The sequence below is a fragment of the Schistocerca serialis genome, chromosome 2 (assembly GCF_023864345.2).
Source record: "Schistocerca serialis cubense isolate TAMUIC-IGC-003099 chromosome 2, iqSchSeri2.2, whole genome shotgun sequence".
In the NCBI taxonomy this organism is placed as follows: Eukaryota; Metazoa; Arthropoda; class Insecta; order Orthoptera; family Acrididae; genus Schistocerca; species Schistocerca serialis.
In genome coordinates, this window is record NC_064639.1 from 569,272,168 (window position 1) to 569,297,685 (window position 25,518).

Consider the following 25,518-nt stretch of genomic DNA (forward strand, 5'->3'; position numbering starts at 1 on the left):
GTGAATGTATTTCTCTCCTGTTGTTAGTCCCCTATTGTATTTACACCAGCTGTTTTCACCTTTGGGGCACAAACCATGTTGTGGATGCTCATCCGTGGATGCGGTGTGGAAATATAAAGCCCATATAGCTCTCCTCATTTCTTCAAGATTGCCTGTATTTTGCCTGATTGCAAGGCCATAGCAGTTCTGAATGTGGTCTATTATGGAATCAGTCAATCTTCCTCTGCCATCCAAGGTTTTCCCATCATCTAGTTTTTTCCCTTTCATAACTGATTTTAACCTTCTCAGCCTGGCACCCATTCTCTTCTGCACATGTCCTATACATTCAAGTTTGCATATATTTACACTGTTCCCATATTGTTTGCTTTCCAAAACTTCTTTGAATGCTTTAGAGTCACCATCTCCCAGATATTTGACATAGCGAACATTATACCACTGTGAAGAGCGATGAAAAATTTTCTTCACCCCAGCAACCTCCATGCCACCACTACTACCATAATAATTAGCAATACAGTCATCACTGTGTTCATTTTTCAGCCTGCCTGTGCACCTACAGTATTTAGACATTATTGCAACATCAATAACCTTGCCAGTATCAACACAAGTTGCTGTTACAACACCATTGTTGGAGGTGTGGCCCCTTTTCTGCCACGTGCCATCAAACGCCACTGTGAGGTCACGACTGCCGTCATTTTCTTCCACTGCTTCTTCCACAGCAACCTGCATTGACTTCTGTGCTACATCTTCAACTGCAGATCCTAGTACATAATTGTAAGCTTCAAACTTTGAAGGTGCACTTGGAAGATTTAGAACACCACATAGCATATCACCAGCTGCTTTGCCCTTACCAATTGCTCGCAATCCATAAACTAACCTAATATTTACACTATAAAGTTCAGTTTTCTTGTATCCATTATTTACAGTTACTGAAACCGAACTTGGAAACTTACAGCTGTATTTACAAACACTGCATATTAAATTAAACTGGGCAGCCAGGCCAACATGGGATTCTACTTTCAGAGAAACGTTTCCATGACATTTTTTGCAGCACAAACTGTTTTCAAGAGCTTCACACAATATATTCGTATCAATGAGTTCAAAAACTTCATTCCCTCTATCAAGTAAATTATATTTCTCTTCCAAATCTCTTAGTTTTTTATGAGAAGCACTGTTTTCATTTGGTGTAAGTTCGTTCGGCAAATCAGTAATAAGTGGATTCACATTTTCCAACAGTGATGATGATGAACTGCTTTGCTTTGCTAATGAATCATTATTTCTTTTCTTTTGCCAGTTCACACGCTTTTTAAATACTTTTGCTTTAGCTCTAGGCATTTTCACTGCGAAAAATGAAGCACTAAATACGAAATAACTCAACAACAACTACTTTCTTATATCACACTGTTTACAAAACAGTCCCGCCACAAAGTCAAAGAGTAACTTGAGGAAACCAGAGAGAAACATTTTCGGGCAACTAGTGTATAAATAGTCGCTGGAAATCGGGTTATTTGAATTCATGTCACTTTAAAGGTACTGCCAAAAAGTTCATGGTCAGCCACGAGAGACGTGTATAACTAAAGCGCAATACCCGATCTCACAAATATATAAAAATAAAATAGTTACAATTGTAGTAGAGCTATGTATGATACGTCATTTTAAAGAGGAAACATGGCAGAATATAATACGCCAATAAAAAAAAAAATTCGATTTTTTAACCCAAAATCCGATTCCGTATCCCCTTAAGTCGAACATTCCCTGTACTAGCAAGGGAAACCCCCATCGCACCCTTCTCAGATGTAGTGCTAAGGAAGAACGTGTACTGAATTATGGAGGGAAAAAAAGCCAAGCTTATCAAGTGCAATATTGAGAGTTGAACAGCCGTGACGTCGTGGTAAGGCGGACGAGCCGTGTTCAGAATTCCCTCTTACCATTTATTTTTATTCCTTCTTTTTTTCACTGTCCGCGCGGTCACTAAAACGTTTCTCTTTCTGGAGTATTGGCAGTTGTGATACTATACTTTGGTTATAGAATGAGTCATGTGGTTAGAGTACGTTACCGCCGCAAGTGCGATTAGACGTCTCACAGAAACGAAAACAAAAAATCAACGGGTGAACTGTGTTACAACAAAGGAATTTAAGAGTAAAAATTTCCAAAACAGAACACAGCTTCAAAAATGTTAAAATCAACTGTTTTGACAGATCGCAGAGAAACTGTGATTGTAAAACTTTTACGGCCATTTGTTGCAGCTTGTGTGACAAACTTTTGTTTTCATTATTTCCGAGGGAGTGATCACACTCACATTCATATGAGCACCTAAATCGGGCAAGGAGGCATATAGTTCACTCACTTACCAGGCGCACAAATTAGGTGCGTCGGTGAGAGATTCCTGTCATACGACACTGTCACTAATGCCGTGTATTACTCACCAGACGTGCTTTCCGGTGGAGGCTTCGGTTGACTTGTCGCCTTGTAATCAAATGTTTTCGGTTCCCATTCGAAAGCCAGTTTGTGTCGGCTGCTGACAGAGTAGTTGAGCAGAACCAACGGTCAATGTAGGTCCCTTCCTGAGACCTCGCCTCGCCTCGCTGTTGCAAACGGACTTACATCACGACACAGACACAGATTGGTATACAGCGAACAACGGAAAAAGACACGAGGGGAGGGATTTGAATACAACTCGCCCACTGGGCAGTCCAACACCATGACGATTTAATCACGACACCGTTGCCCTTACAGACTACTCTATATTGCACTTCTTGTCCTTGGGCCGTTAACTTTTTTTTTGTACCTACATATTTTCATGATGCTTCAACTATGGTCAGTTTCTGACGGGCTGTCCAGTGGGCCCTCGTATCACTAAATCTGAGGGGGGGTTTCGATGGGGAGATTCCATTGTAAGGGTGGCCGTTCTGATGGTATCATGACATCTGCGCATATAACTTGCGAATAGAGAGAAAAGCTTTTTATTTTATATATATATTCTCTTTCTGAAAAAGGTCTGACTTATTTAGTACACACACTACATTGCTTAAACGTGACTTCCCTTCCGAATCTATAGAACCTTCGGGAAGGCCAAGATAACAGGATTTTTTTTTCATTGTACCATTTACCGTACACAAAAGAGAACTTAATCATGACTGAAATTCCAGCATATTCCAGTTTCAAATATTCTCCACTTCAGGGTTAATGCGATGAACCCCCCGAGAGATCACCAGGGACGCTATAAGGATATGCTGAGTAGTTTCTACATCTACATTTATACTCCGCAAGCCACCCAACGGTGTGTGGCGGAGGGCACTTTACGTGCCACTGTCATTACCTCCCTTTCCTGTTCCAGTCGCGTATGGTTCGCGGGAAGAACGACTGTCTGAAAGCCTCCGTGCGCGCTCTAATCTCTCTAATTTTACATTCGTGATCTCCTCGGGAGGTATAAGTAGGGGGAAGCAATATATTCGATACCTCATCCAGAAACGCACCCTCTCGAAACCTGGCGAGCAAGCTACACCGCGATGCAGAGCGCCTCTCTTGCAGAGTCTGCCACTTGAGTTTATTAAACATCTCCGTAACGCTGTCACGGTTACCAAATAACCCAGTGACGAAACGCGCCGCTCTTCTTTGGATCTTCTCTATCTCCTCCGTCAGACCGATCTGGTACGGAGTACATGAATGTACTCCATTAGTTATCCGAAAGCGATTTAAGTGGGTCCATTTATAGGCTTTAAAGCGGAAACCAGGTTGACGGGCACTTGGGACCTTAAAATATAATCGTTAACTGTTGGAGCAGTTTTGAAAACCTTTACATTCGCATCTCATTGGAAAGAACCATGAGGTGAGGGGGTGGGTGGAGGAGACACTGTTAAGTGTAGACAGCTGGTCTTTCAGTTCTGCAAAACGTAATAAATTCCGGTGAAAGCAACAGGTGGCATATGCACGCGAAACAGTCATCGTCTCGAAGTGGCGTTAGACAGACTTGCATCAGGCTGCTGAACAACTCCAAAATGGGCCTCGTGGTCAGTAATGTCATACGATCAAATCAGTTTTTTAGCATGAATACTGGCTAGCACAGAAGGCCCTAGGCGCTTCAGAGCCTCCACCCCCCCCCCCCCCTCCCCCATTTCCCACCTGATGAAGTAGGACGCTCTAGCCCTATGATTCAGAAAATTACTAGGATATCGGTTCTACTTTGTGATTTATACTAAAGCCCATTTTGTAGCACCTTAATTTATTAATAGATGAACAACATTAAAAGACCTGTAATTAGCCATTCAGTTTTATAAATTAAAATATTTACACAAAATTTACTTTTCGAGCTTTATTATTCGTAAAATCCTTGACAATGCGACTAAACATGAATAAAAAGTGTTCAGTACTCAATCACTCGCATAAAACGGATCTGCTGCCCGTGGTAATATGGAACATAGAGTACAAATTATTTGCTTCGTGCCGCATCGTGCACTTAGCCTTTGGCACCCCATGGAGTCTGCAAATGGGTGCAATGCAGCCGTTGCATCTCCTATGGCTAGCCACTGCTGGCCCGCACCGAAACATGGTATCAGGTGCAAGCTCAAATTCAGTTTACGAAAAGAAAGATGAAAAAAAGTGGAATGGGTGCACTTCCAAATCCAGATTTGCGGGAATGGACAGATGCATCGGATTAAAGGCACTATCACATCTCCCATGAAATCATTTCATGGGGACCTTCAGCTTTTTGTAGCCTGTATTAGCTCGGGACAGCGGAATGAATGGCAAACTTAGTTTTGGTGTCACTTAGAAAGCGGTGGGCTCGAGGTGAGGACTGGCTTGCGAATGGGGACGCTCCCAGACGTTTCGCCATTGTTGCTGCCACGCGAGGTCCGCCTTGGCCATTAGCAACCACTGTGGACAGGATGGCGCAAAGTTAAACGCGCGCCGTCCATTAAAGACTCCCGCTCTACCTCAGAGCGCCACATTAACTCGTTATTCCGCGTAACGCGTCTTCCCCCTCCTCGACGACTCGGATTATGACCACGCAACTTTTGCGACGAGATCGCAGTGTTAGAAATCCGCGTCCGTGTGGTCTGATTAATGTAACCTCACACGTCACGTGGCTTCTTTGGGATATATATCCTACAGTTTGATCTTTCACCACGTTTAAGAGCAGTCCGTAGAGTACAGATAAAAATCAGGATACAAACAGCTGCCCCCCAGGAGGTGGGAGAGCGCACCGCAATGCTTTATTAGGCATCCTCCTATTGAAGGTCGTATGGTCGTGCATTCCTCTGACACCTGAACAGAGGGCTTTCAGTTTAATGTGGACTTGTAACTAACGTGCAACTTGTTATTTTTCACGTCAAACATTGCCAGAGCTGAAAGAAATCATAAGTGAGAGAAGCTCTGTAACTGACTGCAGACTGAAGTAGACATTGTGAACCGTAAAACGGCACTGAGCCACCGAACAACAGACTGTGGACTTTTATGATGTAGTAGATCGATCCTACACCAACTAGCGAAGAGCTACTTTGTCAACTGTTTGCAGCAGCAAATCCTTACTAAAACGAGAAGAATAACCTGCTTGAATTAAGTGTATTGCAGAACGAATCTTTCACTCTGTAATAATGTAAGTTGTTTCGAAACCTTCTGTGCGCATGATCCAGAACCGAACACGCAACCTTGCATTTCGCGGACAATATTCATACCAACTGATTTATCCGGAAACGACCCACGATTCACCCTCACAGCCTTAATCTAACAAGTACCTCCTTCAATTAACTTAGCAGTGTTACGGATGTATATAACAGCAACATATAAATGTCGGCTTGTGTAAAGTAGACATGGCTTAAAGCCAAAATATCTGCACTTGATAATGGCCTAAGGCCGACATTGATAGTGGAAATAAAAAGTTTAATAGTCACTGGCGTAAACATGATGTATTTCAAGAAAGTACCTCCTTCCTTGTGATCTCTCATATTTTGTCGGCGTGATTGATTAGTGGTGTGCTTCCGAGTATTTTACCGAGTTAAGTGCTTCATATCTTGCGGGACTAGCTCTCAAGAAAGAAAAAACTATTAGGTAGAAACGACTTACCGACAACCTAGGGGATTATTTCCAGAATCAAAGTAGGGAAGAAGTACTGGCAGAAGGAAAGCTAAATAGTAGTAGTGAGTCTTGATGGACAGCTTACCAGAACAAAGTTGTAATCTGCCAGCTAGTTTACAGTCCAGTATTTGTGCAACCAAAAGCAGTTCCGGTGACACGACTTGATAGTCCCTCCTAACGTCTCATGTTTATGTCCGCCTGTGCTAACGTGGTATATCTGTAGTACTCATAGCGGCGCTTTTCACGTCGTACATTCTGTGCAGATCACAGGCGCCAGGTTACATTAACCATATCAGGTATGTTTTCCTGATATTAATGATTTAAATTTACTTGAGAAAACTAATCGTGCCAGGATAAAAGTTCGATTCAGCTTATATAGGGAACAAAGCCCAGAATATTTAGCACTTGAACACCTGACGAACTAAGGTTACTGAATACAGACGGCGTAATATACAATAACCACTCCCGTTGTGATAAGATTACGTTACTTTTGCCACCTACCCTCCACTTCTTCCGGAGAACTTCAAATATACGCCCTGTCATCTCTGGCGAATCACAGAAAGATTGCTATGATAATTGATGCTCGTACGCACGGTCACGAGTCTATTAATCACTTCTTACCGTAATTCCGCGACACAGAATTTCCTTGAGCAGATGAGCATTTTCTTCCCCATGTTACCCAGCTGCAGTCTGCTCTGCAAATAAGTGGATAAAGAATGATCTCGTTGAAATCGTATACTTTTATGGTCCCAGAGCAGTCATAACGCCTGTAATGGCTAAAACTAGAATCGCCTAATTACTTCTGGAGCTTTAAGCTAACAGGGTTATTCTAGACATATCGTCGGGATGCAGCCATCGTTGTTTTCATCGTCAGATTTCTTGACGACTTAAGAGGAGAGATGAGGGAAAGCCAAGTTGGCTTGTTCCGTTAGTGTAGACTACGTTGGATTCGTTTCCCAAGCCTTGTGAAACTAAAGCAGAGGTTTTCCACATGTAATGGCTCCAGAGCCATCAATTTCGTAAACCAACATTACCAGCGATCGTTCCGAAGAGAATGCGTACGTTTACTTTCTACAGTGAGGTGAATCTAAGAATTAGTTCTTCCTTTGCGACGTCGATGTTTCCTGGTCATACGTGAAAGGAAGAATGACTGTTTCTCTTTATATAGCTATTTTAATAATTTATTTACGTGACTGTACCCGTGTACATTCACACGCTCCTAAATCAATTGACTGATGCTATTGATGACGGCCATTATGATTTCATTAATTGCAATTAAGTCAGTGATGTGAAAGGTCGGAGAGGTTAATACATATACATCTCTAAAAAACAGTCCACAGACCACACTTGGTACGTTTGGACCATGTACTGTACAGAGCTAGACATACATTCTTCATGCAGAGGTGACCAAGAGAATTATAAATTTGACACGTTTTGTGATGAATGTACGGAACATAAACCATGGTGGACATTTGAGTGTAAAGGTTTATTCTGTAGCAGCAGCAATATTTGAGTGATAGCGTGCAGCATACTGTGTCGGTGGTTGAATTTAGCCGTGTAAGAAAAACCTAACTGGATTTTACGTACGGATTGCGTGACAAGAACAAATACTGTTTTGTGCATATTCTATTCGAGGAACTTTAAAACTGTTCTTTTACAACACCGTGTACAACTGCTTCCTTATCTGCCGCCCTGTGGGAACAGAATTGTCGGTGTTCCATTTCCAATGCAGTCTTATTTTCAGTGTGTGCTTGAACAGAGATCTGATTTAGCTGGTCAGTGTGTGACTCAAATACATTGCCTTGGTTGGATCCAAGCTTTCGTAAGTTAAGTATTGTGGCTGTCACCTCTCATAGAGAGGTGGAAGAAACTGAGTTTCGCCGTTATTTGTATTCAGCATTAAACCAGTAGTTCCCCTATAGCTGGCTTGATTAGATTGTGAAGCAGGGTTGGCTAGATTCAGGCATCTGAGACAGGCAACGGCTTACGAGCTCTATTAGAACTAGGCCTAGCAAATGACTATGTTGAGACCAACCTTTGTGTTGACGATTGTTTCTCTTTTTATAACTATCTTAATCATTTACTTACATAAATGTACGCTAGTACACTCTCACGCTAGTAAGTCATTCGACTGATGCTATTCGTAAAAGCCATTGTGATTATTGTAATTAACCTCTAACCATATATTCCTGCTAAAGTAATGTTTGCAAAGGGTAGTCTTTAACTTGAGTGAGATCTCGTCCGTTACAATTTTTATGGCGCCTGTTTATAGTGACTCTTCATTACTTTAATACTGTTACCTCTGTGGCGCTAGTGTATGCCGAACTAGTCATGTTGGTAAAGACTTTTTCGCTCGATTGTTGTGTGTCCAAACCCGCTCTTGTGAAGGCCTCTTTTCCTGTGTCCTGTCTCTCAATTTGCTTGCTGACGCCATGTGAACACCCTAATGTTTCTGCAACCTCCCCTCTGCACGTTACCTCGATAGCATGTTTAGCAGACTGCTCGTGCAGGGAAACAGGTGTTCAGGTGCTGTTCGTCCTTGCCAGTGCTGCACAACAGGACGGTTCTGAAGACGCGTCGTCGGGGACTAGCAGCTTCTCACGCAAACATGTCACAAAACATGTCGGCTGCCCTTCGCTCGTGAACAGGGGAAAAGTTAATAGTGTAAACAAACAACAAAATGACATTAGACAAGTTTCTAAACCAGTGGTTGACAGAGTTCATTTTCCAGTAACTACTGACGCCGTAAAAAGTCAGTGTTGTCGGCTGAAAGATTTCTCGACCTCAAATGGTTGAATTTGCGTAAACTGTTAAATACACTATTATTTTAAAAAATGCAGGGTGGTGCAGAGGACATAAGCGTGAAATTCGTGTATCATAGCTGCAGACATGTCGAGTGAAATTCTTGTTTTGTGACTGACCAGGGTGTCGGTTAATGCCTGTCAACTTGCAGCACCATTTTCTGTGTCATTCGTTTAGCCGTGTGCAGATTTCCTTTCGAGAACATCTTTCCACACATACGACTCACCATACAAGCGACTTACCGTTTGGCCCCTTCTCCTCCTCCTAAGAAATGATGGCTGGGTTGATTTAGTATTACAGACACAACACCTGCCTGTGCGATCAGTCACCATAATATTAAATTTCAAAAAATTCCAACGACCTGCCCGTGGCAGAAAGTTGCAGTGTTACACCTAACTGCTCGTCGACTAGGCCTGCGCGTGTCATTGCCGTATTTTGTTTTCCATTCTTTGTCATATTAACATTACCAATTAATTCTTGCCCATTACGAACGTGTTAGGAGATTCCTACTGGTGAAGCCGAAGACAGTACACAGGGCGTTTATTTTTCCATGATGCCTGGTATCCCAGCTTCAGATGTTTACATTTATTTGTGTGTCGTGAACATCGTTTCTTTACTAACAACGTTGCAGAATTTTGCAGCTGAAGTATTTAAGACAGCAGTTGTTAACATCATAGGTAAAAAATAATGTTCAGGACCCATAAATAAAAGTAAACATCTGAAGATGGGTGAGGCATAACTCGTTGCCGTGACGTTGTCAGAAAAGAGGTGCCATTCATATTGTTGGGTTACCGCATAAACATTAGAGGCGCGGGCATGATAGTTTGGACATTAAGGGCTAGGAGCGCTGCTGTCGCGTCACGTGGCAATTCTACCTGCCACCTGAAGTATGCGAATCAGGTCACCAAAGACCTGCCTGCGCTAGTGCGGCTCTGGCCGGTGTTGGGTTTCTTGATTTATTTTAAAAATTCGTAACTGTGCAGAGACAAAATTTCTCTTCCTTGCGCAGTCTTCTTGTCTGAATAAATATCACTGTTATTGTCTTATTAAATAACTGTTTATTAAGCCTTTTGGTACAAACACACAATCACCAACCGTAAACATAATGGTAAAATGTTCTTCAGCGCCAGTGATGAGTTCTCCTGCTTCGGTTAGAGGTAGTCCTCGCTAATGGCGAACTGCCCGCCGAACTATATTGCATAAATCACTCATGATTTCATTTGCAGCAATGTGATACCTACCACACACAGTACAACATAAGGTGTATGGATTGTTGTTGCTCTCTCTTTGTGAGATGGTGAATTTTCCCCCGGCTTCCTATTACCAGATGTTTGTCTACAGATACGGCAGCACAGCACACACAAGTGATCGAAGCGTCAGCATGTGCGCATATGTTATCGCGGCGCACACACACAGCTGCCAAGGGAACGCGCGCATTCGAAGGGCAACGTAGGGGTCTACGTCAGACACGAACTAGCTGTTGCAGGCAGCATTAATACCACATTGATTCTGCACGTTTTCGTATAAGAACATGGGCGTCTTGGATCATTGCTTTTCTAGTTATTGACAGTGCAGACTGCGGAATAATTACTTTTGCTAGAAATGTCACGTTTACGGATGAATTGAGTTACAAACTGGAAAACTTCCTCCTAGTGTTTTCCTCCCATCGAATTGTTTCACGGGGTATAATATCATGAAGTTTGAATACTCTCTCGTATTCTTTGCTACCGAGTCACTTGTTTCTACCGACTCAGAAATTTGACCCGATGTTCATTTTTCTTCTAAAAGTTATTTGTCGACGAGTCTCTGCCTTGTACATATATCTACTGCGTTTTGTTTCGAGACTTTTGATTTCCACAGGCGCACTAATAGTAGTAATGCTTAATCAGCGTTCCTATTACATTCCGCTTATTATCGCCAAACAATGAGTGCGTGGCAGTTGCTGTAATTAATACTTCAGATGACAAGTTCGGAAGGAAAATGGCATGAATTGATGTAAGAGAGCAGCCAAATTTCGCGCGCGCGTACACACACACACACACACACACACACACGTATAAAAGATCCCTGGAGGACATGTGCCAAAACTTCAAATGATACTTTCTACTAGCTGTTCATATCAGGTGTGGAGAGACATGCATGTTTATGTCTACTTACTAAGTTTCCCCTTGAGGTTAAAGTGTGTGGCACTTCCTGCAGATGTTGTGAAGCTAGACAGAAACAAATCTTAATTCATAGCGTGACTGATTTCTTTAGGAAACACCGTCCTCAGTTTTGAATGGTGTTGCTGATAGTTCGAACAGCAGCAGGTCCCGAGCAATGAATGTTGCTTGCTATTGCCTCTCCCAACTGTTTTTTATTGTATTGAACACACATTGCAAACATGCTTAGTTTTGGATCACGCCTCATGACACTGTATAGAAAAGTTTTCATGTGTGAAGCTTCATTGTTCCTGCAGTGACTTTCTATCTTTTAAATTGCTTCCCTTGATGTATTCTGCTACAGGGAATCAGTAGGCATTAAGGAGGGCCATATCTGATTATTGTAAAACACCCCTGAGTGACACCTAGATATCAAAGTGCAAGTCAAAAGATGTGAAGAACCAGTCACATGAACAGTGTTACACCCAAGAATGGTCTATAATGACAGGCCGTAAAAAGAATGAGAAAAATTCTTTTTAAGGACTTCAGTGTGCATTAGATAGATTGTCTAACAAAAATCTTTCCTCACCAGACTATTTTGCATATTATATGCTTGGTTCAGTTCAAAGACAAGAAAACAAATACAATAAGATGGAAACAGTTTATCTGCAGAGCACTCTTTCTAGCAGTACACACGGAACTGTTTGTTACCAACAGGTAAAAATCAAAGGAAAATCCAGCATGGAATGGAACAATATTATGAACAGGAAAGTTGCTACTCACCATCTAGTGGAGATGCTGAGTTGCAGATTGGCACAACAAAGAGACTGTCACAGATAAGGCTTTTGGCTAGTAGGACGTTCATCAAAAGTATGCACTCACGCAAACGCAACTCATATGACTGCAGATTATTTGTGACAGTCTTTTTGTTGTGCCTATCTGTGACTCAGCATCTCACTATGTGATAAGTAGCAACTTTCCTTTTCATAATATTTTTACTAGCTTGTGCTGCATTCGGAAGTACAACAAATAAAATGATCAGACTAATTCCTACTAATTTCAGCGTTAGCACTTTCTTCTGCTGATACATTCAGTTCTAATGAACTGTGTGCCAGTTCTAATGAACGGTACTTACTGGTGTACTTTATGAGCAGAGATATTTGTCAAAGATTTGATTTAGGAAAACAAAGCCTTGGTACAAACTGCTTAACGTACAAAAATCCTCTTGTGTTAACCCAACCCCAAGGACCCCTGTTCAAGAAACAGTATTCACAAGTTGTTAGAGTGAATGTTTCTTAAGCAACCTTCATTTTGGGGGAATTAAGCTTTCTCAGGATCTTTCGTATGAGCGATTTGTAGGTAGCATTATTGGATTTCACTGAAAGTCACTGTAGACAAATAAGATACTAGATAACAACAGTTTCTGGTGATATAAATTTTTATAGTAGGAAAAAATTACCTTCTGATTTGCTTTATACAAAATTTGTTGCTCATCAGGTGTGCTAGTTTCCACACCAAAAGCTGAGCATCCCAAAGCTTCTCTGCATTTTGTAATTTTGTGACTTCATATCCCTAAATAAAATTGCATCATCTGTTAACCACCCCAGAGTTAAACGCTGTCTGGCAGACTAATAATTTATTTTGCATCCTGTATCACCACCATTATAATAGGAATTTAATCTAATCTACACTTATGAGAAACAATTAGTAAATGCGCAAGTTGCTCTCCTGTCTGCAAAGTTTGAGACAGCAGGATGGGTAAGGCACTGGGCTCGAATTCAGGATGACAGGGGTTCTGCTTATGTCCAGAGTAAGGTGTTCCTGTTTCCTTAAGTAGTTCCTGTTTTCTTAAGAAGCCTGAAGTAAGTGCCAGGATGATTCATCTGTAAAAGAAGCTGCTTCTTATCCTCCTCATACACCCTTCGCTCATTCTTGCTAAGTCGGCCTTACACAACAATCTCCCTTTATAACTCCAAACCACATTTTGAATAATGGTGAAAAGTTTTTTCTGTCCCTGACTTCCTCAAAAAGTTTCCTTTATTGCAGCTTCAGATGCTATGTACTTACTCCAATCACTTTGAAAGGAATTAGTGCAGTCAAATATTTGCTACAGTCAAGTTATGAACTCCGATAATTGTTTTATAAGTAGTGACATTTAAATATGTAGTATTGTTTACTCTGTGAAGCAGTATAAACAAGAATACAGCAAATTTTCGCACCATTTACTGGATTTGGTAACAAAGTATTTCATTACTTTTGTGTGTTCTTGTACTAAATTAGAAAGCTTGTGTTAGATGTTTCATGATTATTTATTTGTAGATTGCATGCAGTAGTTGTCAAGTCACCATAGTGGAAAGTAGCTAGCATAAAGATTAGTTGCAACTCTTCTTTGCTGTAGGCAAAGACATTTCATGTATATGGAGCAAAAAAGCTTTATTGTGAAATAAATTGTTTGCCATAACCTGAGTTAGAATTTCAGTGAAATATACACAAAAATGGAAACCAAAGGGATGGATGTGTCTAAACATCATTTAAAATCACTGTGACTGATTCTATGTTGTTAGCCTGGCGTTCACATTGCAACTGTTGATGTCACAATAAAGCGACTTTTGTCAGTAAGGAAATACATACTGTGAATTATTGTTCTTTATGTTGAAAGATATACCAAGTATGCTTCATTTTGTGACTGTTTGGTTTAGTCACCTATGGAAAAGGTTTTAACATTAAAATTTTTACTGGCTTGATATTTATTATTAATGTTAATCATGTTTCTGGATACTATCAGGTCCAACACTACTAACACCTGCCAAATTAAGTGGTTTAATACAGTTATGGACAAGATAGAACAGACCAGTGATTAATGTTAACACCAATCAAGAAAAGTTACAGTTATCCATACTTTCAGTGATCGGTCAAGAAACACAAAATGTAAAGTAATTAAATTCTTAAATTCTTTTACAGTGTTGATGCAAACAGAACTAAAAATTGCCGAATGTTTAACAAATACCACATGGTCACCATAGAGGCAGTATTAAAAATCAGAAAAATGAGGTCAAGGCATTGCAAATGTATGAGTAATAAATAATTAGAGATTTCTCTGAACTTGTGTCCTATTATTAAGTAAATTGGCTTAATATATGCTCCCTGGTAAGCTCAAAATGCAGTAACAGTTAAATGCACTGTGTAGCCACATTAATCTGCAGCTAGATTTGTAATATATTTCAGGTGCTTTCTATGAGCGAGGAATTACGCCGTGCACTGTATGCCAATAATTCCACCAGTATTGACTTGGAATTTACATTGCCAGAACTTTCGGGTACAACAGAGATTTTGTCAGAAGAGCACAGACGCAAACTTTGCAGGCACTTGCCTGCCCGAGCTGAAGGTGAGTGCTTCTACACCAGATTTAGTTGTGTAGTGTATTGTCCTTAAAAAAGTTAATTTTTCAATGAAACCTCATACTTGCTTGCAGTTATTCAAATGTTAAAAATTTGACTTCTACTTTATGGTTTTGAAAATGATAGTTTCTGGTTTGATATATGAATTTTCTTGGCTTCCAAAATATTTAGTGTCATCATACATTGCTATCAGTAAATTGTACACTAGTGCATAGTACCTTCAGTATTTACCTTAGCAAATATGTGAAGTACCATAATAATCAAAATGTTTTGATTAGAGCAATGAAATGTACAAAATAGTTCTTACTGCAATGTTTCATTAAAGGTCAGTATAATCTGTTACGTTGCAAGTAAGAAATATTCTTCTCCAAAGAAATGCTTTTGCAGCACTTAACCTCCTGCTGCCTATTCCCATGTTTCCTGTCCCCACAGTTAGCACACTGGACTCGCATTCGGGAGGACGGCGGTTCAATCCCGTGTCCGGCCATCCTGATTTAGGTTTTCCGTGATTTCCCCTAAATCGTTTCAGGCAAATGCTGGGATGGTCCTTTGCAAGGGCACGGCCGATTTCCTTCCCAATCCTTCCCTAACCCGAGCTTGCGCTCCGTCTCTAATGACCTCGTTGTCGACAGGACGTTAAACACTAACCACCACCACCACCACCACCACCACCACCACCACCACATGTCCCCACACATTCATAATCCTATAGTTCTTGTGGTCCCACCTTACTGCTTCAGAATTGACTAAAACTCTGATATATTAATCAGAACAACTACCTCATCATTTACTAATTATTCAGATTTAGCTACCATTCCACTTCTTGTTCATGAACCTCTTTCAGAGGCAGCTATTTTGTAAAATATTGAAGAAATGATTTGTTTCAGGGTATGTGTGGACACTTGTGTTCAGTACCTCACAACATGGTTTCAGTTTGAACTCAATGTATCGGAAGATGAACAGGTTGGAGAGCCCAATCCTCTTAGTTATAGAAGACACAGAGAATAATGTGAGTAAAAGTATTTGTCTTACATGATGACAGTATTGATTTGGCATTTTTTCCAGAAAAAAATAATCGTAAATTTTTAGTTTTTGTAGGGAAAGAACCAGGTCTTTCGAACATTACCCATTAGTGATTGTTGGAATTTGAAGGTGATAAATTATACCCACTTCAGTAGCAAGTGGAATAAATGATCTTAATGTACTGCAAGAGTTTGAAGCACTCAATTTGTATGACAGTGCTTGAAATATTTTTCACAGAATTAGTTGTTCTGTAGAAACAGTTCGCATGTTCTCTCTCTCTCTCTCTCTCTCTCTCTCTCCCCCCCCCCCTCTCCCCCTCTCTCTCCTTCCCCCTCTCTCATGTGAAGGAGAAGGCCCTCTGAATGCAGTCATGAGAGACTTTTAAAGTGTTCCATAACCTCTGAATCAATGTCTGAGGAGTCTTTCTCTTTCCATCAGTAGTTGTGCATATAATTTTTTGTTCTAGTTACTGGTCTGCACAAGCTACAGTCTACATCAAATACACATCCACATTGATCCTGTATGTTTTCTATTGTCAGACATCTGTTTTCCACTAGGTTGTCATCTCAGGCTGTGTGTCAGGCCACCTCCATTTCATTCTCATTATGGTCATAGTTAAGTAATACTTTTCATGGCGTGTGTTTTTTGATCTCCCTCAATATTTCCCAACTGCATATCTCCATTGATTACTGAACAGATCTTAATTTTTAAATGCTTATGGCCTTACAAGTACATATCTCCGACAACCTCGCTAGAATAAGAAAATGTTACTTCATAGTCCAGGGAATGTAAATGATGGAAGGAGGAAAGATAAAAACTTCCTGTATAGTTCAGGCATTGTGTACTCAACAAACACAAAAAAGGCTGTAATCATTGCTAAGCTTTCAGAAAATATCCTCCTCCTCAGTTCGCCACCCCAAAATAGGCAGTATCTCATTTTATGCCGTTAAAATTGTCCTACATTCCATTAAACTGTTAAGAGCATTAGGTTTCGCAATTTTTTTGTCCTTAAACAAAAGATAACAGAAGAGCTCTTCTTGTTGTCTATTTAGTCAAACTCTGTGTAGTAAAGTTTGGGGGGAGGGGGAATAGCTGGGTTTGTGCCATGACCTCAGGCTGTTTGCCTTAATTTCCTCAGTCCACTACTCCTAATACTTTTTCACTTGGAGGGAATGCCAGTGCCAAAGAAACTCACTTCTGGCATTAAGACTTCAAATAAAACTATCCACGATACCAACCAGGTAATTCTTGAAGTGTTTAAGAGAAGAGGGCTGTGTGTGTCTGCAGAGTTCCAGCGGTATCATGCAGTGAAATATTTACCTTTTATTTTAATTGAATCAACTGTGGATTCTTGGTGAAACATTGTAAATTAACTCAACAAAGACTTTTTTTGCCTTTTTTCACTAATTTTACTATTGTTACACAACCTAGGTTGTTGCACAACCTAGGTTTTGGGTTATAAGCCCATTTACAAGTATATTACTGATTCCAAAGATGATAATGCAAAGATAGTCATCTCAGCTTCTTAATGTATCGATCACAGGCTTAATGGGAAATTACTTCAATGACCATTTTTGACAAATATGGAATTACACAATTCAGCAATTACACTAATGTGACTAGACCTAACTAGGAATAAAGTTAAGCATCAGCCAAGAACTTTGTATAGGTTGACTCATACACAGAAGATAACAGCAACCAGCCACTTTTTATAATGCTATTTATGTATCTAACAGCACCGTTACTGGTTTCGAACCGATAGGTTGATTTTCAGATGGCTAGTTTGTGTTTTACAACTTGATTAAGCCATCTGAAGATGAACCTATCAGTTAGACACCAATAACAGCACTGTTTCAATAAGTAGCATTATAAAAAGTGGGTGGTAGCTGTAATCTTCTGTGTAACAGTCAGCCTATATTTTGTACACAGCCACGGGCTTAAAACCTGTTTTTGACAAATTAGCATCAAGAACTTTGTATCTACTAATGTATTGAGGTCCAGAGTTTGACTTCTATCCCGAAGTTGTGATATCATCTGAAAGAGGTGAATAATTGACTTGGGTTTGCCCGTTTAATAATAGGTATGGGGATGTACACATCTGTTTTTTCATTTCTAAAATTTCTAATTGGTTGAGTTTAGGCCCGTTGTCCTCTCTGTGTAAAACGTATACATCTGTTATGTATTTGTGGTTATTGTTAAGGCAATGTTCCACAAAGGCTGAATTGGGATTCTTCAATTTCCAGCTTCTGTGGTGTTCTTTAAGCCTGGTGCAGATTGACTTTCCAATCTGTCCAATGTAGCAAGACGGACACTTGGGCATATGATATTATAAACCCTGCTTTTAGTGATGTCCGGTTGTTTGTCTGATGCACTGAACTAGCAACTACCTATTGCCTTCAAAGTGTTACTTATCCTGTTTGATATTTTCACTATGAAATGTAATCTGCGCCATTTCTTTTCGTCTTTTTTTGCCTAGAATTTTGTCAATGACTTTTGTCATAAAACCTACCAAATCAAGCAAGAGGTCATAGAGTTGTTGCAAGTCTATCAATGTTGATCTAAACTTTCCAACACCTTCAGTATTCCATAACGGTGGGCAAATACTTTGTAAATAACACAAAGTGTTCAGGCAGGAGCTACTTGGGATGACATCAGGCATATAAGTAAGAATGCTTCTCACAGTGATGTGAAGATGGTCACTATTTGAGTGATACAGGAAGCCCTGTATAAAGTATTCAGTGATATGTGGAATCTTGAATAGTTGCTCATTAAGCTGGATCAATCGCACAGTGATAAGAGTAATGCATCTCCCCATCATGCATGATACACAGGATGATCTATATGTGTGTATTTCTGGTCAGCAATTATTAACAAAGTTAACAAAGCATTTCCTGTGAAATCTTTGTGACTTAAAGTGTTTTCAGTAGGCCTTTTTTAGGGGTAAATATTTTCAGTCAGAGCTGGCAAACAAATACAGGAACAGCTGCAACAATTAACGGGGAAAATAAAATAGCAGCTTCAACAGCACATAGGGTAACTTCATTCATTTTTGTTCATGAAATTGTAAAAAGCTCCTAACATAAAAACAGAACATACATTTAGATTTTTCTCGTCTACTTTGTACAGCAGAACATTGTTCGGAAGTCACAGAAACTAAGCAGATGTGCATAGTATGATAAAAATCAATGCCATATTACTTTAGTACAAGGGAACAGATGCAGTTGTGTATAAAAAAATGTGAAGTAAAGTTCCACACAGTACAAGTAGTTGACTCTTGCATTGGATAACTGAGTGCCATTCTTCAGCAATAGAGCTAATTGATATCTCCAAACATGAAGTATTTTCCATTCCATCATGCAGTTAGAGTGAGGGAGTGCTAGTAAGACCTAACAGAAGAAAAAACTGGGAAGTAATTTATGATGATCAAAATTTGATTTCATGTGTAATAGTTTTCAAGGGCACCTAGCGTTAATAATGCCCAACGTTTGTTCCTGGCAGAAATATTCCCAACAAGAGCAGGATGATATAATGCAATAGTGATTTATCATTGATTTCTAAATCCAACTATAGTTTGTAAAGTAGTATTAGATACATTATCACAGACATCATTTTATTTAAGGCTTGTTTTTAGCTGATACTCTGCAGTAAAGTTCACCACTGGCATTACTGCAGAATTTGGTCACAAAAAAACTAAACTCGTGCACTACACAAAAAATAAAATTCGTCCAGCCATAGTTTTCCCTAGAGGAAATAGAGGGAGACAATCCTCAAAGAGCTGCAACAAATAGAGATAAACATCAACAAAGTACAAGCAAATTACGGGAATGTGATCTGTACACTGTATTAACAATAAACTATAGCTATAGTGGCTATTTGTGATTGTGAGATAAAGATATGTTACCTAGTAAATTAGTGTCGTTGCTTTCAAATGTGCTGTTGTGTTCTGAGTTACAGTTCTCAGTTCTCAGTTACTGTTTCTCCCTTGTTGATGGCTTAGTGTTTCCTTGGTTACAATGACATTATTTTCAAAGGAAAGAAAGCACAGGTAGTTAGGAGACTTCTTAGATATGAAACAAACTGTGTAAGGCAAATAATATTAAACTATCTGATTATAGTAGCTGTGAGACAATGAAATTACATTAAAGTTACAAAAAATAAATACTGTGTTAAAAGTTGGAGATGGAAATATTCCAACAACAGGATATTAATAAAACATTACTGTAGGAAGACTGCATGATAGGTGATGAAAACACATTTGTAGAATAACAGTAGTGTAGTTTTTATTTAATATGTGTCAAATCTGTTAACAGGTATTTGGTGCCTTGACATCATGTGCCCTGAAAGTGAGTGACCACTTCTATGGAACAGGAGAATCACTTCTCTTCAGATTTACACCAGAGTTCCAAGTGTTCAATTGGACAGGAGACAATCTGTATTTCATAAAAGGCAACAATGAAAGCCTTTCAATTGGAGCTGGCGAGTAAGTACTAAAATTGAAACCATTTTTAATTTATAAGCTATACATGTAAACAGCATGCTAAGAGCATTTTACTCATACGCATATCCACAAGCTAGAATTTTCTTGATTTCCTTGTATATATTTGAATCTGTGAGCATTCTCAGTACGTCCACGTTCCTGAGATAATTTTTTGTTAGTTTTTTCCTCACTGCTCATAATGTTGCAGTTACATCTTTTGTTAAATTTTTCCAGCAACCTCCCTGTACCATGTTCTACTTAGTACACACATGTACAAAAAGCAGTATGTACATATTCCAGTATGTATGCAAAAGTTGTCACAATACTCAGTCACGACATTAATTACAGAGGTTTACAGGAGTGTAATATTTACATCATAGATTTTAAGAAAATTTGTCCAGTTGTGGGGAGGGAGGGGCTTGCAAACACTTCCACATTAAAGTGTCTTGTTGCTTTAAATAGTACGCTGTTGTAGCTGTAGCTAATAAAACTGGAATAGTAATAACTTCGGAAAAAGTATTTATTAATACACAGGTAAACTGCCACACATTTTGATTATTGGATTTATTACTGCCAAATCTCTTCAGATGGTCATTGCCCAGGTGCCAACATGTTAAAAGCATGGGACTCCACTCCACATCATGTAGCTTTAAGCTTGCAGCATGTTGCTGTCAGGTCGATGAATATCTGAAGAGGACCAAGTCTGATGAACAAAACTAGTAACAAATGAAGTAGTCACAACTTGTGGCAGTGTATTTGTACATTCATGACAACTGCTGCATTCACTGCAGGATGTGTTAGCATTTGCTAAAAAAAAAGTAGTTGCTTTCTTGCTTAAAAGATGTCCTCGCAAACGTGACACAACCCTTCAACTCACACCTAGTAAACTCCCTCTTCTTTTATGAAAAAGTCTTGGAGACATTACACTCAGTTGCAACTAAGATTGTGATGGAAGTAACCACATATTTTCTACATCAGGGTATAAACACCAACATCAGTAAATCCCAGTTACTAACACTTAAAACAACTGGTTCTCGTGAGGCTGAAATAAACAATATTTGTGGTGTTACATCAGCAGAAACAGATAACATTAAATTTCTTGGTGTACACTTGGACAAAAATCTGAACTGGGTAAACGGCATTACTAATTTGTGTGAGAAAATTGGCAGTATCTTGTGAGTTAGTTGGCAAAAATTGTGCCAATCCACACACTAAAAATTGTTTACTATGGAACAGTTAATCCATTCCTTAATTATGGTACTGAACTGTGGGGTTGTGCGGCAGACCTGCACCTGAACAGAATATTAGTTCTACGGGGAAGAGCCATTAGGTTAAGGCATGGACTAAAATCCACAAAGTCCTGTTGTGAAACTGTTGTCCAACATAAATATCTAACAGTATATTCCTTGAATTTGTATAAACTTACTATACTTTTTTCTGAATAGTAAAAAGTAAATAAGCACAGTGATACACATAATTATGATACTAGAATTAAGGGGAACTACTTCAGGCAGAGGACAAAATTAAAAATAACTGACAATAGTCCTTATATTACTGGGCAGATATGGTTCAACAAGCTGCCACAAGTGTTGAAACCTTGTGAACCAAATCTGTTATAAAGGAACTTGAAAGCATTCTTAGTAAATAGATGTTTGTCTTCATTCAGTGAATTCTAACCTGCTTGCCCTCTCTTGTAACATCTGATATAATTAGAATATCAAGACAAATGTATGTACCGTAACTGTGTAAATGTTATGTTGTATTCTACACAACCTATCTATGTCGTTTGCAGAAGAGATCAGCTTGAAGGCGTACGTGCAAAAAATGTAAAATAAATAATCAATCATTCAGAGGTTGATTTTAATTTACATTTACGAGATCAAGTAAATCCGGTTTATGCCATTTATTAACTAACTTCATTTTCTAGTCTAGTTCTTGGGTATTCCTAATTATTAAAGTTCTCCTTAGTGCAAAGATTTACACAACACAATTTGTCATATTAAGTGGAGTTGAAAAATAATTTGCTAAAGCCTTAACGGGAAGAACGGTCAGGGAATAGGTGTTCTCCTTTGGTAAAATGTAGACTTAGTGCTTTGTTTGTGGATTTCTAAATATTTAAAGTCTGTTTCTTTGTCTCTTTTCAGTGGAAAATTTGGTTTATGGTTAGATGGTGACCTCTATCAGGGGCGGACAGAGCCTTGCAGTACTTACGGAAATGAGCCTTTGACGCCACAGAAAGACTTCGTTGTGAAGACCTTGGAATGCTGGGCTTTCATCTGAACAGTGCTGCTGAAAGTGCTCAGATTCTAGGAATGCAAACAGAATGACATTTGAAAATACTGAATGCGTGTTTCTGCCAGCTTTATTTTGTAAAAAGTGTAATTGAAAACAACTGCTAACGTGCAGTTTTATTAAAAGTTTATCCTTGATAATGGACTGCATGATCTGGAAAAATGTGTGGGGTCACCAGGCTCCAATAACAGCTTTGTTTGATAGACAATATGTTTTGTATTTTTGTGTGGAATATTTAAATACTAGGATGCTTTTATGTATCATGTAGAAGGGTGATATTTCTTCCAAGAAGAATAATGGAAATTAGTACAAGGATAATGCATAGAATTTGTACAGTGTACATAAATTGTAACTCTGTAGTCTGGTAAGTGTACAGTTGCTGTATAAGAGATTAGTCAGGTAATTTCTGTCTGTGAAATAGGAAATGAATTTGTAACAGATCACTCAGAATTATTGAATAACATCTGGTGAGATATGCAGTGCATGGTTATACTTAAGAGCAGACTGTTTTGGTCAGTTAGGCTGTTGAACAGTGAGTAATGAAAGTTGTCAAGCTAAAGTGAAATGAAAGTGAATTAACCATTGTTCTGGAAGATGATTTTTTAGACTGCAGATGATTACACGAGTTACTTTTAGATCAATCTGTTAAGTGCCAGCAGCATGTTTCTCAATTAATTGGTACTTGCAGAAGGTGAACATTCTGTATTTGAAAGAGGCTAATCTATAGAAGAGTGAAGACTATTTCTTGATGTCAATGAGGAGTAACATTTCAAGCACACTTCAAATTGTGTGTCTTGCTAATTGTATGAAATCACTAAAATCAGACATTAGGAACAACGAAATTTAGTGTATCACATATCACAGTAAAAGTTCGAAATTACCAGATTTGTATGAACTTAAATTGTGCTGCTCTGAATATTTTATTTAATAAAGACTGGTGTGAAGTTACCATTCATATACCAACTGACTGACAACTTGGAAGCTTTTGATGAGATGGACAGTACAGTTACCAGTAATTTTTTCTGATATCTGACACTGTTCTCTCAGTGTTTCGCATTTGGTAAAACTTTGTGTTCATGGAAATATCTGTATTGATTTAAAAAAGAAAAAGCCTGTTCAAACAACTTCATTAAAGCAGTGGGACTGTTAAACCACAAATTGTCTAAAACAATTTTAAATTATCGACAGATACAAAATAGAAGTTTACAAATGCCATATATGCACAAAAAGGCATTATGTTCTATTAGCAAAATAAAAATTCAGTATGTAGAAATGGTCACAAAAATGACAAGTATAATGATGAAAATGTGAAATATTATAGTTTAGATCAATATATTTGTATGACACTATCCTTCAATATATATTTTTTCTGTATTTTGCTGGAAAATGTAATCTTAAATTGCAGTAAATATTATAATCTAGAAATGTTAAGAACTGCTCACCTCAGAAGAAATGTGGAAAATACAAAGCATTCTGCGGGCAGCCTTGATATTCGATTAGTATTTAAAATGGACTTAATGCTTTGGGCTTGCCAAACCATTAATGCATACAACGGATACTGTATAAAATTGTTAGTGTTGCCTTAATTGTGTGCAAATGCAAATATGTTGAATATGTGGGAGATGTGCTGTTTCCTGCTTCATTGTTGCTGTGTGTGAATGAATGTGGTATTTTATTTTTTTACACTGATGTAGTGCTGTTTTCTGTACTTGTTTTCTGCCATTATATTCATAATAATGTACAGTGAAAATAATTAAATTTATTCTTGCAGTGGCCATAAATGGTTGCTTCATTTGCTTTTATTTTCCTTTTGAACTTGGTTTCAATTTTTTTGACTAGTACAAAGTGTGTAAATGAGTGATTATTATCTGATCTTCAGATAATTACACATGCAACGTGATTTTGCTTAGACATTTCTCAGACTGATTTACACATGCAGCAACCAAACTTACTTAGACCAGGAACCCTTACTCTAGAACTGTTCACATACAAAACCTACACATACAAAATGTCAGCTTTGGCATGCAGTGTTAGAAATTTAGCTGTAGCCTTTAGTTGTTTTTTTTTTTTTTTTGCTTTTAGTTTCTGCTGCTTTGATAAATGGGTAGTAATGTCTCATCTCAAGTTCACATAGTTGTAGAATCAGAAAAGTTTTGATATTAATTCTCGCATAAATCACTTAATTTTCTGCAAAGTGCTAATGTAAAAGTTATTGAAGCTAGTATTACTGCCAGATTATTTTTATTTTAATGGGTGTTTTTTTTCCAACTCAACATTGCTTCAGTCACAAGTGTGTGCATGATTGTGTCTTCTTATAAGAACTCGATACTCCTTTTTAAGATTTTTGAAATTCGTAGAGCCTAAGTCTAAGCATGTTAGACTGCATATATGTTTATTAGGCAATGTTACATTGTTACAAGCTATTTAGTTTGTCACTGGATGTTGACATGTATTTGGATAAAGTAATGAAAATATGAGAGAGGATGTTACAGTGCTTATTTTTTGACATTAGTTGTTAGTGACACACTACATTCCAAAACTTTCAGATTATGTAACAATCCTTTTAAGAAAAGGGTGACATATGATAACAAACTTGGCATGCTATGGTGGCCGATGTATTACCAAGATGACTTGTTACAGATCAAGGGAAGATCTGTGTTGCAGACAGTTATTTTACTAGGGCTATAATTATCCTCAAATATTCAACTTTAGGATTATTCTAATTTCTACACCTTTTATGAATGTCAAAATATAATTGTTAATTTACAGAGTGATAAGGTTCTATAGTTTGTTCTGCCCATGCTGTCTTCAGGCACTAAATGAATGACTAAATCAAAAGAAAAAGTACACACACATCGGAAGCATGACTGTGATGTGTAGAATTTCTAGTGAATCTGAATGTGATACATTTGTTTCTGCACTTGTGTTGTTTACATAGTTATTAAAGGTAATGGTAATTAGTATCACATGCACAGCTGCCTGGCTGAACTATCAACGTGAACCAGTTATTTATTTCATTTACACAGCTTTGAAATCTTAGATCATTATGAAATGGCAAAATGGAACAAATTTAATTATAGTAGTGACTGTAGTATAGAACAGTCATTGCTTCATTCACTGTGTTTTTCTGGTAACAGCTAAAAGAAATTTATGTTTACGAGTAGGTAAAAGATACAGCAAGTGTTCAATTATTGGCAGAGCTGCCACATTGTAGGTGCTAAACCTTATACGTTTTTGTCAAGTGAAATGTAAGTTTGGAGTAATTTTGATGGTGATGCGAAGTTCATACTCTGCCTTTCTTAACAAAGACTCT

General features: G+C 38.5%; 1 protein-coding gene across 10 annotated transcripts in view; it reads left to right on the top strand.

The window, feature by feature from the left end:
* Window positions 1-23,986, top strand: part of LOC126457568 (nuclear receptor coactivator 7) — a 799,075-nt gene extending 775,089 nt beyond the window's left edge. For all 10 annotated transcript variants that reach the window (XM_050093982.1, XM_050093983.1, XM_050093984.1 and 7 more), the window contains 4 exons: window positions 14,241-14,400; window positions 15,301-15,422; window positions 19,747-19,916; window positions 22,058-23,986. In XM_050093982.1, the coding sequence (XP_049949939.1) occupies window positions 14,241-14,400; window positions 15,301-15,422; window positions 19,747-19,916; window positions 22,058-22,193 (588 nt within the window). In that variant the 3' untranslated portion in view covers window positions 22,194-23,986. The remainder of the gene's footprint in view (window positions 1-14,240; window positions 14,401-15,300; window positions 15,423-19,746; window positions 19,917-22,057) is intronic.
* Window positions 23,987-25,518: the final 1,532 nt, after the last annotated feature.